The 14,144-nt window shown below is 37.8% G+C and overlaps 1 protein-coding gene across 5 annotated transcripts in view; it reads right to left on the minus strand.

The window, feature by feature from the left end:
• Positions 1–14,144, minus strand: part of LOC107564508 (delta-sarcoglycan-like) — a 427,344-nt gene that overhangs the window by 216,549 nt on the left and 196,651 nt on the right. For all 5 annotated transcript variants that reach the window (XM_016249602.1, XM_016249603.1, XM_016249600.1 and 2 more), the window contains exon 2: positions 5,678–5,863. In XM_016249602.1, the coding sequence (XP_016105088.1) occupies positions 5,678–5,863 (186 nt within the window). The remainder of the gene's footprint in view (positions 1–5,677; positions 5,864–14,144) is intronic.

Genomic DNA, 14,144 nt, shown 5'->3' on the forward strand with positions numbered 1-14,144 from the left:
TTGCTTCTTGCATCAGACCAAGGCTGCATCTCATTGCTAGTTTTACTTTATCTTAGTGCTGCGTTCGACACTATAGATCATGACATACTCATAGATCGATTACAAAACTGTACAGCTATTCAAGGGCAGGCTTTAAGATGGTTTAGATCCTACTTGTCCAGTTGCTACCACTTTGTTCATTTAAATGGGGAGTCATCTCAATTATCACCAGTAAAATATGGAGTGCCACAAGGATCTGTCCTAGGTCCTCTGCTATTTTCAATATACATGTTGCCCCTTGGTAATATTATTAGAAAATATGGGATTAGTTTCCACTGTTATGCTGATGATACTCAGCTATATATCTCAACAAGACAAGATGAAACTTCTAAATTATCTAAGCTAACAGAGTATGTTAAAAATGTAAAAGATTGGATGACCAATAATTTTATCTTATTACATTCAGATAAGACAGAGGCTTTATTGGACCAAAAGACAGTACACAGAATCTCTTGGATTACAATTTGCAACTAGACGGATGTACTGTTACTTCCTCTACAGTCAAAAATCTGGGTGTTATATTAGATAGCAACTTGTCTTTTGAAAATCATATTTCCCATGTTACAAAAACAGCATTCTTCCATCTTAGAAACATTGCCAAGTTACAAAACATGTTACCTGTTTCTGATGCAGAAAAGCTAGTTCATGCATTCATGACCTCTAGACTGGACTATTGTAACGCACTGCTAGGTGGTTGTCCTGCATCTTCAATAAACAAGCTACAGGTAGTCCAAAATGCAGCAGCTAGAGTCCTTACCAGGTCAAGAAAATATAATCATATTACCCCAACTTTACAGTCTCTGTAGTGGCTACCTATTAAGTTCCGTATCAGTTACAAAATATTATTACTTACATATAAGGCGTACCTAACTAGTCTTCTACCACGCTACAATCCATCACGCTCCCTAAGGTCGCAAAACTCTGGACTTTTGGTAGTACCAAGGATAGCAAAGTCCACTAAAGGAGGTCTTTAATTGTTTACGTCTTTAATTTATTTTTCCGTACATTTGTAATGTACATTAACTGACAGTCACCACTGATAAGCTACCACTAAATAATTTTAAAATATATAACTTTTTTGCTAACTTAAATCAATCTTAACATAAACCAGTATAATAAATGTGTTATTATATTAGCTATGACTTTAATATAAAAGGGCTTAATGCTAAGGATTTTTTTTTCTACTGGCCCAGTTGTGCAATTTTAGATTTTTACTTGCCCTGTCAAAATTTTCAAGGGCCCCACCACACAGAAAAAAAAAGCTATTGTTTTCATTGTTTTTGACCTATTGACCTTGCAAACAGTGCTTTAAGACTTTCAGGTCTAAGAGTAAAATTAAGTAGGGAATATACAGAGCAATTGAATAATCAAATACTGCCCTTATTGTATAAATTAAATGTAGATTAATCCTTATTATAGTTACAAAAGTCAAGCACAGTGGAGCAGTGAGTGATTTACTATGTTTTATTATTATTTTTTAATGTATGCATGTATTTATTTATTTATTAGCATTTATGACACAGCCAGCAGCTGAAATATTAGGCTGCTGTCACCTGATGCACATGACATTCTGGACACATATCCAATTTGTTTAAGACTTTTTTAAACTCATTTAAGGATGTGCTTGCTAGGACAATCGCTAATAATTTGACATATCTATTTATGTATCATGTTGTGTGTTTTATCAATTGAAACGTGAAAGAGAACTCTCTGTGGTACTGGAATGCGAATTTCTGTATGCGTCTATTAGGTGAATGAAAAGAGGATGAAAGAGGAAATACAGACAACATGTGCAGAATGGAGTTCCCTTTTGCTTTTTATCATGCTTGAATAGTTTTAAAACACTTGAATGAATGACAGCTTGATCATATGCTGTAACCCTAGCCAAAGGATACCAGCAAAAGTGAATTTATTGCGTTAATATATTTAAGTAACTATACTGCATAAAGTAAAATGTATTTATATACAGTAAAATAAATTAATCATGCGTTTAAAAATATACATTTAGACTTATTGAGAATAGGCACATAATTTTAAATTTGAATTTTTCTATCATTTTTAGTTTTATTATTCATTTTATTTATTATTTCATTATGAGATTGTGAGTGCTGAATTAGTAATTTAGCTTTTATCAGTCTTCAGAATATTCTTGAAGATTTGTATACAAACAATTTGTAGAATTGCTGTAAATTGTGTAAGAATATGCTGTAAGTTGATCATGTCGTTTTCAGTGCTGTTAGTACAGTGATAGAAAAGTGTCTATCCAAACATACATACAAAAAATATATATAAGTGTAAACTTTAACAAATCAACACTGTGGATATACCAAGGTTTGACCACAAAGGCTGAGTTCTCTGCATTTATGGATCGCAGAGACTTGTCAAAATATTATAAAATCACCTCTGAGGTAAAACATGCCTTGTCAGTCCTGAAATGGACATGCACTGCCAAATAGATTTGAAATGAAGACATTAAGACTTATGAATGGTACTACATTAATCAAATTAATATAATAATGTTAATTACATTTCATCTAGAAAATGACTATTGCGTGAAAAGAAAAGGATGTGCAATGTCAATTTCTAATACATTCTCATGTGATGTCAACATTGATATGCACCATCCTTTGGCATCTAAGGACACTAAATATTTAATTCCAGCCCTGACACTATGGCCTTCACTAAGATGCCACCCAGCAATTTGAGGTGACATAAATCAGGGAAACATCCAGCTGCTCATCTGCATCTACACTCTGTACAGGCCCCTTGACAACCCAATGTCCTTCACACCATCTTACTCCAGAGTAACATTCCCTTCACAGGAAAGCTCAGAATCTCAACAAAAATCATGTATCATGAGTTGAAGCATCACCCCACATTTTGCATAAACACAACATTTCATCTGCATAAATTACACTGCAAACTCATTTTAGTCACAGTTAGGGATTAGGCCCCAGGCCTATACTGTAAAATATTTTATCAAGTAACCTAAGTATGTGCTTTCTGTGGTAACATCTAAATTAAAGGTTTTAATTCAAATCAAATGCATGTTTGACTAAACCAATCAAACTGTGTCCTGGGGCTCATTTCAATAAGGAGGTTCAACCAACTCTGAGTTAAAACTTGAACTCTGAGTTGACTTACAATTTTACATGTTTTATGTAAAATGCAGTTAAAATGCACTTAAATGCACTTGTTTCCCCCAGGAAAAAACTTCTTAAATTGTTTCCCCCTGGATAACAATAAATACCTAAATACCTTATATAATTTTTCATCTATAGAAATTGCACCTCTCCGTCTGGCATCCTTCCATTCCATACAGTAGGCTAATCTGATTCATTTTCAGAAGGTGCGATAATGGGAATATGCGTGTCATCAATGCAGCCAACCACACTGAAAATCCTGAAGAAAATTTGAATTATTGGGTTACTGACAGAGGTTGCAGCAAGATGTTATCAAGTGAACATAATTTATCAGATTAGCCTCATTTAAAACTTTTTCTACAATATTGACCTACAGTCCAGTGAAACTCCTCTTTGACGGATTTGTGCGTGAGAGCGGTGTACACTTTCCTTATCAGTCTGCATACAGCGGCCTTACTAATGTGCTCTGCAACTCCAATGTTTTAAAGAAAACTACCATTTAAAATGCTACTGCTCAAATAAATATGCATGTGAATATGGGAAAAAAAAAAAAAAAAAAACTCCCTACAAATATATGCATCCTCGTCTTCTACGGGATCCTGTATAAGAGGAGATGCCATTTTTGTCACTTTGACCGTGTCTACATGATGAACATATGCGCAGTGAATGAATATATGCACTGCAAAAAAGGCTTTATAACTTAGAATTTTTGTCTTCTTGTTTCCAGTCAAAATATCTAAATATTCTTAAATCAATATGCATTTTCTACATAAAAAAGACATAAGGTATTTAGCCTTCTTTCCATGGGGGGAAAATTATTTAAGTGCATTTTTCTTATTTTGCTAATTATCTGCCAGTGGGGTAAGAAATTACAAATATGCTTGTTTCCGTTTGCATTAAGATAATTTTTCTTGCCCTATGGTGGACAATTGTACATGTTTTATGTAAAATGCAGTTACAATGCACTTGTTTCCCCCAGGAAACAACTTCTTACATTGTTTCCCCCTGGAAACAAGGCTAAATACCTTATATCATTTTTCATCTATAGAAATTGCATCTTAACGTAAGGTTTAATGAAGAAAACCTGCTCCCGACCAGGTTAGGTTCATAGTGTAAGTTACCACGGTGACTGACTCTGAGTATAAGTTTCCTCTCTTTCAGAAATGGGCTTGACTTACCCTGCTTTCTCGGGTTTGACAAACCTTCCATTCTGAAACGGAAAATCCAGAGTCTCCCTCATTTCAGGGTTAATACTCAGAGTTTTCACTTAACCTCCTTTCTGAAACAGGCCCCAGGTCTCTCTCCATCTTTAATGCATTGGAAAAAGGACAGCATGTCATTCCCCCAAGAACACACACACAAACACACACAACCATGACTCATCACAGGTGCTGAGGATTACTACAGCAATAAATGGAGACTGTCTGCGTGTCTAGAGATTTAATGCATGGAGAAAATGGCAATAACAACAACAAAATAATAAAGATAAGGGTTCTTGCTTTTGGATTATTATTATAATATAAGCTCTGTGACCAACAAAAAGTTTATTGTTTCTTACATGTTTTGTTCATCATGATAATCTTCACAAATGAACACGTTTATGAATTTTGAAGCCTAAATACAATTACCAGAAGTAAAAAGGGAAATGTAGGCTACAAATGTACTACACCACGGTTGCTTGACTTCAACGTCACCCTCACTAAGCTTCTGACAACTCTGTCAGTCTTTGTTACTTACTTTGAGTGTGTGTCAGAAGAGCAGGGAAGTTTGGGGGCATAATATCACAGACCACTGTGGCCTGTCTGGCCTGTCAATCAACCTGTCACAGTTAACATCCTCAAATACACACACTCCACATTTATTTGTAATTTATTTACATACATTCTAAATACAAAAAGAGCATTATATATTCACAACAATCTTTTGTAAAATGTTTTTAGTTTTTTTCCCCTAAATGTGTCTTATTAGCAAACATGAACAGACAGCAACATATTTCCTCACAGTTGCTCTGCAGAGATTGCATCCCCCTGTACCAATCCTCTAAGGATGTAGATTCTACAAAGTACTAAACCACCATACAAATATTACATGAAAGCTTCAAGAGTATGTTTATAGAGGGTGTTGCATCAATGGGTGGGTTTTGGGTCCTGTGACATTTCTGCCCCATGGCCCCTCATTTGATCCGGCACTGCTGTACATCCAATTAATCAAGACCCAAAGCACAGTAGGTAAAAGCTGAAAAGATCTGTAAACAATTGGACTGAGTGAAGGCAGCTGGTCTCATAAAACTGAAGCTATGTGTGAAAACCTGAACAGATCGACCGCTGAGAGGCAAATGAAAGCAGTAGTTTGCCTGGCTGAAGCTCAGAGAATGCACAGAGAGAATTGGCAGATCACTACGATGGAGACCTGTTATTTTTGCTCACTTCTAAGTCAGTCAAAGAATCGATGCCCAGCAGGTGGTAATGAAGGCCAGAGTAAAAGACTGCACTTACTATAGTGAAGTTCATAACTTTGAGGATCCAGATGGTGAGAGCAAGGTTGACCACTATGAGGATCATGAGGAGTAGGACAAAGAAGTAAAGGCAACGTTTCCGCCAACCATAGATCCCCACTTTATACACTTGTGGTTTTTCAGTACTCTGGACATTGTTTCTTTGAGGGCACTGTTCCTGGGTCATCTGCAAGAAAACACAAATAAAATGTTAATTACGTTAATTGAAGATTCTGTCAGAGGCCTTAAAACTTGATTTAGATATCAATGACTCTTGTTGGTCCTAATATAATATTTATTTTAAAAAATACATTAAGAATGCTATTATTGTAAATACTGTACAACGATATACACTTTTTTTCTTCTTTTTTTTTTTGACCAATAAAGTCATGTAATCCACCAAAATAAGGAAAGATGCTGAAATAAACAGGAAATTGGATCACAAGTCAAGAAAAACAAATTCAAGTATTGGTTGTACAATGTTATGTGGTGCAAATCCCCAAAATATTATGGTATTTATAAATTCATAATTTTATTATATTTGTTAAAATAATTTTTATCTTGGAAAAACAACATACATTTTGTAAAACAACAAAAACACATATCTTTTGAAAGTAAATACTGGGATGTGTACTCTCACATATTCAGTGTGTTAGTAAAATATGTTCTTGTTTTACTTTTTACAAATTGGTACGTTAAAATAGCGCTTCAAAGGGAATCACGGCATGTCAAGCTTATTGTTATTAAAATAGGCCCTAATTTCAATTGAATTTGGGCATGGGGATTTTGATCATCTGCAATATATTTGAGCACCCAATATGTTTTTAGCATCCTCTCTGTCTTATTGTAAATATCAATAGATGTAGATGTGTGTATGTATATATATATGTAACAAGAAGAAAAAAAACATAACTTTATATCGCTTGTTCCCTTTAACACTGGCCTTTATTAACAGTAATTGTTTTTACATAAACAAATGGAAAATACATCATGCAAGCCTATAACTCTGTTGTGTATTTCAGATGCTGTCACATTCTACAATCCTATCATCTGCAAACTGCAACTCAGCACACATAATGGACTTACAGGCATTATAATGGACTGTAAAGATTTTTCAATGGATTTGGTCTTCATTAAATATATTTTGAGTTTCTATTTTGTTTTACCTCTTTATGTATTTATGTTCAGTGCCATTTGTCATTTATTAATTTACTCAGTTAATAATGTCACATTTAAATAAAAAAAATTATTGATTGATTGATTGTACTTATAACTTATAAGTTAAACGTACTTAATTGAGAAAACTTTAATCATTGACAAGTAGCGTGCATTAAAAATAAATAAATACAAAATGGGTAAATTTTTAATTCATGCAATTTTTAAATGTGCTGAGACCACAAAGCACAGATCTGCAAACAGTTGTTTTCAAGGCTCAATGTAGAGTGTGGAGGCTCAGGATTTAAGAATAAATCCTGCTTTTATAACAAATGTCATATGTACCCTTTGTTCTTTTTGTGAATCTGGCAGGTTGCTGTGCTTGAAATTTTAGAAAGGATGATGCTTTACTGTTGGCTCTGAAAAAGAGGATTGTCAGAAAGCTGCAGAATATGAAACACCTGCTTGTAGTTTAGCCTACCTCCCTGGTGCCTACACTTATTGGCAGCTCACTGGAAGAGCTGCAGGCCCATGCTGTCACCTTCAAGAGCTGTGCTCTTATACACTCACCCATTCCTCTGTTTCTCTACATTGCTTATAGCTAAAAGCTAATACATGAACCATTTAGTTTGTTCTTTTAAACATTCCTCCAGCACAAAGTGTATTTGTTTATTTGTACATTTAGCATTATACAGATTTTATCATAGAGACTTCTGAGGCCACTTGTTATATCTGGGCAGTCATCTGTACAGTATTGTGATTGTGCCTAAGCACCTTCACAGTTTTACATTGACTGCAAGACTTTGTTTCCTACAAGTACAAGAAGGCTATGGGGATAAATGTGGTAATCCAAATATACAGATAAACTAACCAAATATTTTGTTTTTTTTTTTACCATTTTTACCGTTTAAAGTATTTGGGTTGGTAAGAGGTTTTAATGTTTTTGAAAGTCTCCTTTGCTAAATGCAGCCAAGGTTGCAATTGTTCTGCCAAAAATACAGTGTAAAAAACAAAAAAAAAGGAAAAATCCATTCCATTATAATTTAAAATATATAATTACTTGAAAGTTATATATATAAAATGTAATTTATGTAAATGGCAAAGTAAGTGGCAACATTTTCAGCAGCCATTATTCCAGTCTTTAATGTCACATGACCCTTTAGAAATCATTCTGTTGAGAACAGTTGTGCTGCTTAATATTTTTGTTTAAACCATAATATTTTTTTTCAGGATTCTTGGATGAATATAATCTAGCAGCATTTATTTGAAACATATTTTGTGAAGTTTGTCCAGTCACTTCTGATCAGTTTAATGCATATCTTCTGAATAGATTGTATTAAAAATAAATAAATAAATAAAAATCTACACCCGTAAACTGAAGTCAAAAGTTTTCACTGCTCGAATGCTTTACTACAGATATACATATTATTTTACATTAACAAATCATAAATATATCACAAAAATAGTTGTTTTGTTTGAAATGTCTTGACCTTATCTGAAGTGTTACTAAAACTACCATCTAATAAAGAGCCAATCGAAGCAATTTAATTAATGATTTAGGTATAAGTGCTTAAGTGAGAAAGATGTTCAGTTAAAGGGGTCATATGATGTGATTGAAAATTTTCCTTTCTCTTTGGAGTGTTACAAGCTCATGGTGCATAAAGAAGATCTGTAAAGTAAATCACGCCCACCTAAAACGGCTCATTCTAACACGCCCCCAAATGTCTACATCACCTAGAGCCTAGAGCTGATCCGTGTTGGTCGCTGAGGAAATTCATCAACTTCGCGCTGTGGAAAGCCGGATCGGTCACATCGGTGACCGACGATATGAGGTCGGGGTTTTACAGCCCTTATTCATTGTACCCAAGAAAGGCCGTGGGTTACTCGCACGGCCGAGTCCCAAGATGGGCATGGCAACGTGGCACGCACCGAGTAACGATCACTCCGGCCTGTCACCAAGCTTTCAGCCCTTGGTCGGACCCTGCATTTCTTCGGTCAGGAGTTCCCCTAGTGTAGGTGTCCAGGCATGCTGGGCAAGCACATACTGGTCCGTACGGGCAACACTGCGACCGTTGAATACATCAGCCACCAGGGTGGTCTACGCTCCCGTCATATGTCGCAACTCGCCCGCCATCTCCTCCTATGGTGTCAGAAGCATCTGAGGTCGCTTCGTGCCATTTACATTCCGGGCCTGGTCAATCGTGCAGCTGACGAGCTTTCACGGCAGAATGCACTTCCGGGAGAATGGAGACTCCATCCCCGGACGATCCATCTGATATGGAGACACTTCAGAGCTGTACAGGTAGACCTATTTGCCTATCCAGACACGTTCCATTGCCAGCTGTTCTATTCCTTGACCGGGGGGACCCTCGGCATGGATGCACTGGCACACAGCTGGCCCGGGGCCTATGCAAGTATGTGTTTTCCCCAGTGAGCCTACTTGCATAGACACTGTGCATAGTCAGGGAAGACAGGAGCAGGTCCTGCAGGTTGTGCCTTACTGGCCCAGCCAGACCTGGTTCCCAGAACTGATGCTCCTCACGACAGTCCCTCCCTGGTGCATTCATCTGAGGAAAGATCTACTTTCTCAAAGACGGGGCACCCTCTGGCACCTGCGTCCAGAGCTGTGGAAGCTCCGGAGGTCCTAGGTGATTTACCCCAGGTGGTAGTAAACACCATCACTTTGGCAAGAGCACCCTCTACGAGGCGTGCCTATACTTTGAAGTGGAACCTGTTAGTTGAATGGTGCTCTTCTCACCGGGAAGACCCCCGGAGATGCCCGATCAGAGCTGTGCTTTCCTTCCTCCAGGAGGGGTTGGAGCGAAGGCTGTCTCCCTCCACCCTAAAAGTGTATGTTGCCGCAATTGCCGCACATCACGATACTGTAGACGGTGAGTCTTTGAGGAGGCATGACCTGATCATCAGGATCCTGAGGGGCAGGAGACTAAATCCACCTCGCCCTAACCCCGTACCATCTTGGGATCTCCCTCTGGTGCTTACGACATTGCAGAGGGCCCCTTTTGAGCCGCTGCAGTCTGCAGAGCTGAGAACTAAAAACAGCATTTTACAACAATCACCGACTGAGCTGATTCTGACGTTACATTTGGGTTTTAGGGAGGAACGAATCCGCTGTGAAGGGAAAGAAGTTGCGCAAGACGAAACGCAGCTAGTTTTTAATAGCTTTACCTCATGTCTTCTTTTGTATAATCCTTAGAAGCCAAAATCGAAATAAAAAAAAATAAATTAGCTTAATAAAACTGCCACAGGCCTAAAGTGTAAGCAGAAGTTTGAATGTTTAGTTCTCTCTTCTATTATAATTATTCAGGGCTTTCATGTTGCATGTGCTGAAGCTCCTCCGCGTGAGCACGATCTCGCTTCTGAATTGCGAATAGCAAAAATGCATCATAGACAAATGTTTGAAAAACATATAAAATAAATGTAAAAAAAACCAAACAATAAATGTATGTGTTTTCTTCATTTCTCCAGTACCGATAGCAGAACAGTTAACGTCAGAGCTTATCGATATTCCGGTCTTTCATAATTTTGCCCCGGGACTGATTAAATACCGGGTTTCGGTACCCATCCCTAGGCCTAACACTCGTAAAGTTGCCTGTTAGTTAAGCCATGTGCTAGGCTAGGTGCCATATGTTGTGATCCCCACGGTGATCCCATGTGTGTATTCTTCCACGGTACGGTTCCCCTCTTGGTGAGCCCACGTTTTTCCCTTGGCAGATTCTGCTCTGCCGTCCCTGCCGGTGTTGCCTCCCTCCTAACTGGGCTGGAGCAACCTCAGAGACATTCCATATGTTGTACTGCCCTTAATGCCCAGTCCAAATGTGTAATGATTCTGCAGCATCGCTGGAAAGGGTACGCTTTCCCAGTATTAGCCAATAAGTCTTACTGTATGGGTCTAGTGGAACAACAGTAATAGACTCTCTCCAGATATGCCCTGTCCGGTCTTCCACCCAGTTGCCACGGGGGGACCAGGTGGCTTACTAGGGGCGCTGGAAGGGGCAGCAATAGTGGCTCTTTTTTAGGGATCCAAATTCATCGGTCACCGACGTGACCGACTAAAAGAGGGAACATCTTGGTTACGTATGTAACCCTCGTTCCCTGAAGGAGGGAACGGAGACGTCACATCCCATCGCCACAGTTGCTGTGCCACCGTGGGGCGCCAGGTCACTGGCTCGGCTCCGAAGCGAAAAGCTGAATATGCATTGCACCTCCTGCCTACTTATGCTTGTGCCATGACGAGCAGCAGCTGGATGCAATTATCGCATGCCAATGTGCATTGGCTTGTTTAGTTTACACTCGAAGTAGATTGGTCTCTCAAAGTGAGATCCCAATTCATCGGTCCTTCAGGGAACGAGAGTTACATACGTAACCGAGACGTTCTGATTAAAATTGAGTGGTTGTGAAATAAAATGTGCTTTCAGTAAATTAGTGTTTATTTAGGTAAATAAAATTGGAATCTTGCAACATGGATTTACCCAGCTTGAAACCAGTGCTATACACTAAATTCACAATGAGTCCAAACTGTTTCCTGTCATTCTGTAGATCATTGACTGAAAAATGGAACTGATGTCCAAGTGAAACATGGCAGAGATTGTGAGGTGTCACATAAAAATAAAAATCATACTAAAACAACAAAATATCCCCGGTCTTAGAATTAGAATGTCTAATCAAATTATTGTACTCGATCAGATCTAATATAAATAACACAAAATTCACTGTTGTTGGCACACTTTGTAGACCAAAAAAAGCCTTTGCAAAAAAGAAGACAGAGAGAAAGAGCGAAGAGAGGCTGCTAAAGGCAGTTCAACATTGAAAACATAAATACAAAGCTCCAGCAAGCCAGCAGCTAAATCATCATATAGAATATTTAGCAGTTTGTCACACTTTCATTTTTGTAATTAAGTATATTTCCCATTATAACCACTTGTCTTGGTACTAGTAATCTACAACACATCATATTTTATTAAAACCATATTAATAGTAGGCCTATAAATAGTTAAAAAAGAATATAAATGTTCTAAATTAGTTGTTTATTAGTATATAATATTGATTTATGCTGTAAAATATTAAATTAAAAGTCTAATACTTATAGGGGAGAGTGGGGTAAGATTAGCCATTTTTTTTTACTTATGTGGTTCTCAAGATAAGTTAAAATGATGCAGAAGTACAATGACAGTATACCCTATCCTATCCTAATGAAAGTATTCCTAGCATTTTAAATGATCAGAATGTATCTATGACAAAGGGTTCTAAAAATATGGCTTCTTATAATAAAAAAAAGTGTTCCCATGGCTCAGTTTGCCCCGGGTTAGGGGTAAGTTAACCCGAGTCGAGTCAGTGGGTAAGATGCACCATCTGGGTGTAAAATGACCATCAAACCCATGTGAAATAAATAATAATTAAAAAAATGAATTTAATAATTTCCTTTTACAAGACATATTTCTTTTCCTGAAGTTAACTTTAACAACATAAAACCAACCAAATTAAGTTTAAATGTCAATATTTAATTGTTTGCATTTCTGAAACAATATGTGGAACACTAAAATTGTAGCCTTCCTAAAACAGACTAAACAGAGAGTTTGTTGGCCATTAGGGACTACAGGTGGAAATATACATCTGATTATAATGCAATGAAAAGCATTTTCTGGTTCTTATCAGAGAAGGATTTGGTGCACTTGTACACTGTCCCTATCAAATAAACTACAAAATATGTATATGATAAACTAAACCAGTAATATATCACATTAAAATACCAGTTTATAATTCAGAGATTTAACTTAACTACACTGCCTTATTTAAAATGCTGACTCAATTTACCGCACAGCATTTGGCTCACTTTGCCCAACAGCTGCTATTTTGGAAAAAAAAATAGCTACTGTTGCTTACCAGTTCAGGCTAATATTTAGCTAAATGATTTGCATGATATATTTTGCAAAATCACCTATATGTATCATAAATATGTTTAGACCTGGATAAATTTGCTTTGATGTAACATCCATTACATCTCTCTCTCTCCTTCGACTTGCTCCCTTTTATCAGGGGTCGCCACAGCGGAGTGATCCGCACAACTACTTTGGCACGTTTTACGCCAGATGCCCTTCCTGCCGCTACCCAGCCCTGAGAGTGCACTAACTCATGCAACAACCATTACATCTCTTATGCTAAATTTTTACTTTGACAAGCCAAAAACAGTTTTTAAAGTAAATGGGTGCACACAACTACTTTGGCACGTTTTACGCCAGATGCCCTTCCTGCCGCTACCCAGCCCTGAGAGTGCACTAACTCGTGCAACAACCATTACATCTCTTATGCTAAATTTTTACTTTGACAAGCCAAAGACAGTTTTTAAAGTAAATGGGTGCCTTCCATTCCCCCCATGTGTTTCTCCTTTTCAGTCTGGCAGAAATTATGGGTGGTTCCTAAATACATGGTCACATGACAGTAAAAGTGTACAGTTGCCAAGAAACGCGGTTGGTCAACTTACCCCACCCTCCCCTACTTCCATTGAAGATGAGGCAGAAGCAAGCTCAGAGAGTGAGGGATAGCCCATTCTTATAAAAAAAACATCTAGGATAAAGTCTGAAATTATTACGAGTGTGCTGTCTTCTATTTTAATTGTATATTTGTAACAACTGGACAATTTGTATTAACAAGCACCCCCCCCCCCCCCCCCATCACGCCCCGCTTTTTTTTTGTGGTCCCCTCCACATTACAGTCAGTGGATGATTCGCTGATTTAGTAATATGGTAGTATGTTTTTGTATTTCTGTCGGTCACTCTTAAAAATAAAGGTGCTTCACGATGCCATAGAAGAACCTTTTTGTCTAAATGGTTCCATAAAGAACCTTTAACTCCTGAAGAAACTTTCTGTTTCACAAAAGGTTCTTTGTGGCGAAAGAAGGTTCTTCAGATTATAAAAAGGTAAGAAAGAGATGGTTCTTTAGAGATAAAGTGCCTTTGGGCACCTTATAGTGCCCGTTTTTTGGTTTGGGCCACTGCCCCTCAAAATGTCTGTGCGCTTTTCCACTGCGTGGTACAACTCGGCTCGGCTCGGCACGGCTCAATACGGCACGGCATGGTTTGCGTTTCCACTGCAGTTCAGTACCGCTTTAGAGTGGGCGGGATTATTCACATGTCGTTATAGTTGCGCTGCCTCTGCTACCACGACTCCTAAAAAAACTTTTTCATTCCGCGTCGCCCTATCAAGCTCTCGCTGGATCCGCTTCTCTTCTATCAATGAGAGGAACGTCTGTTCTTCCGCAACAGACAACAAACTTTTTGGTTGTTAAAAAAAGGTGC

The sequence above is a fragment of the Sinocyclocheilus grahami genome, unplaced genomic scaffold (assembly GCF_001515645.1).
Source record: "Sinocyclocheilus grahami isolate Dianchi unplaced genomic scaffold, SAMN03320097.WGS_v1.1 scaffold942.1, whole genome shotgun sequence".
In the NCBI taxonomy this organism is placed as follows: domain Eukaryota; kingdom Metazoa; phylum Chordata; class Actinopteri; order Cypriniformes; family Cyprinidae; genus Sinocyclocheilus; species Sinocyclocheilus grahami.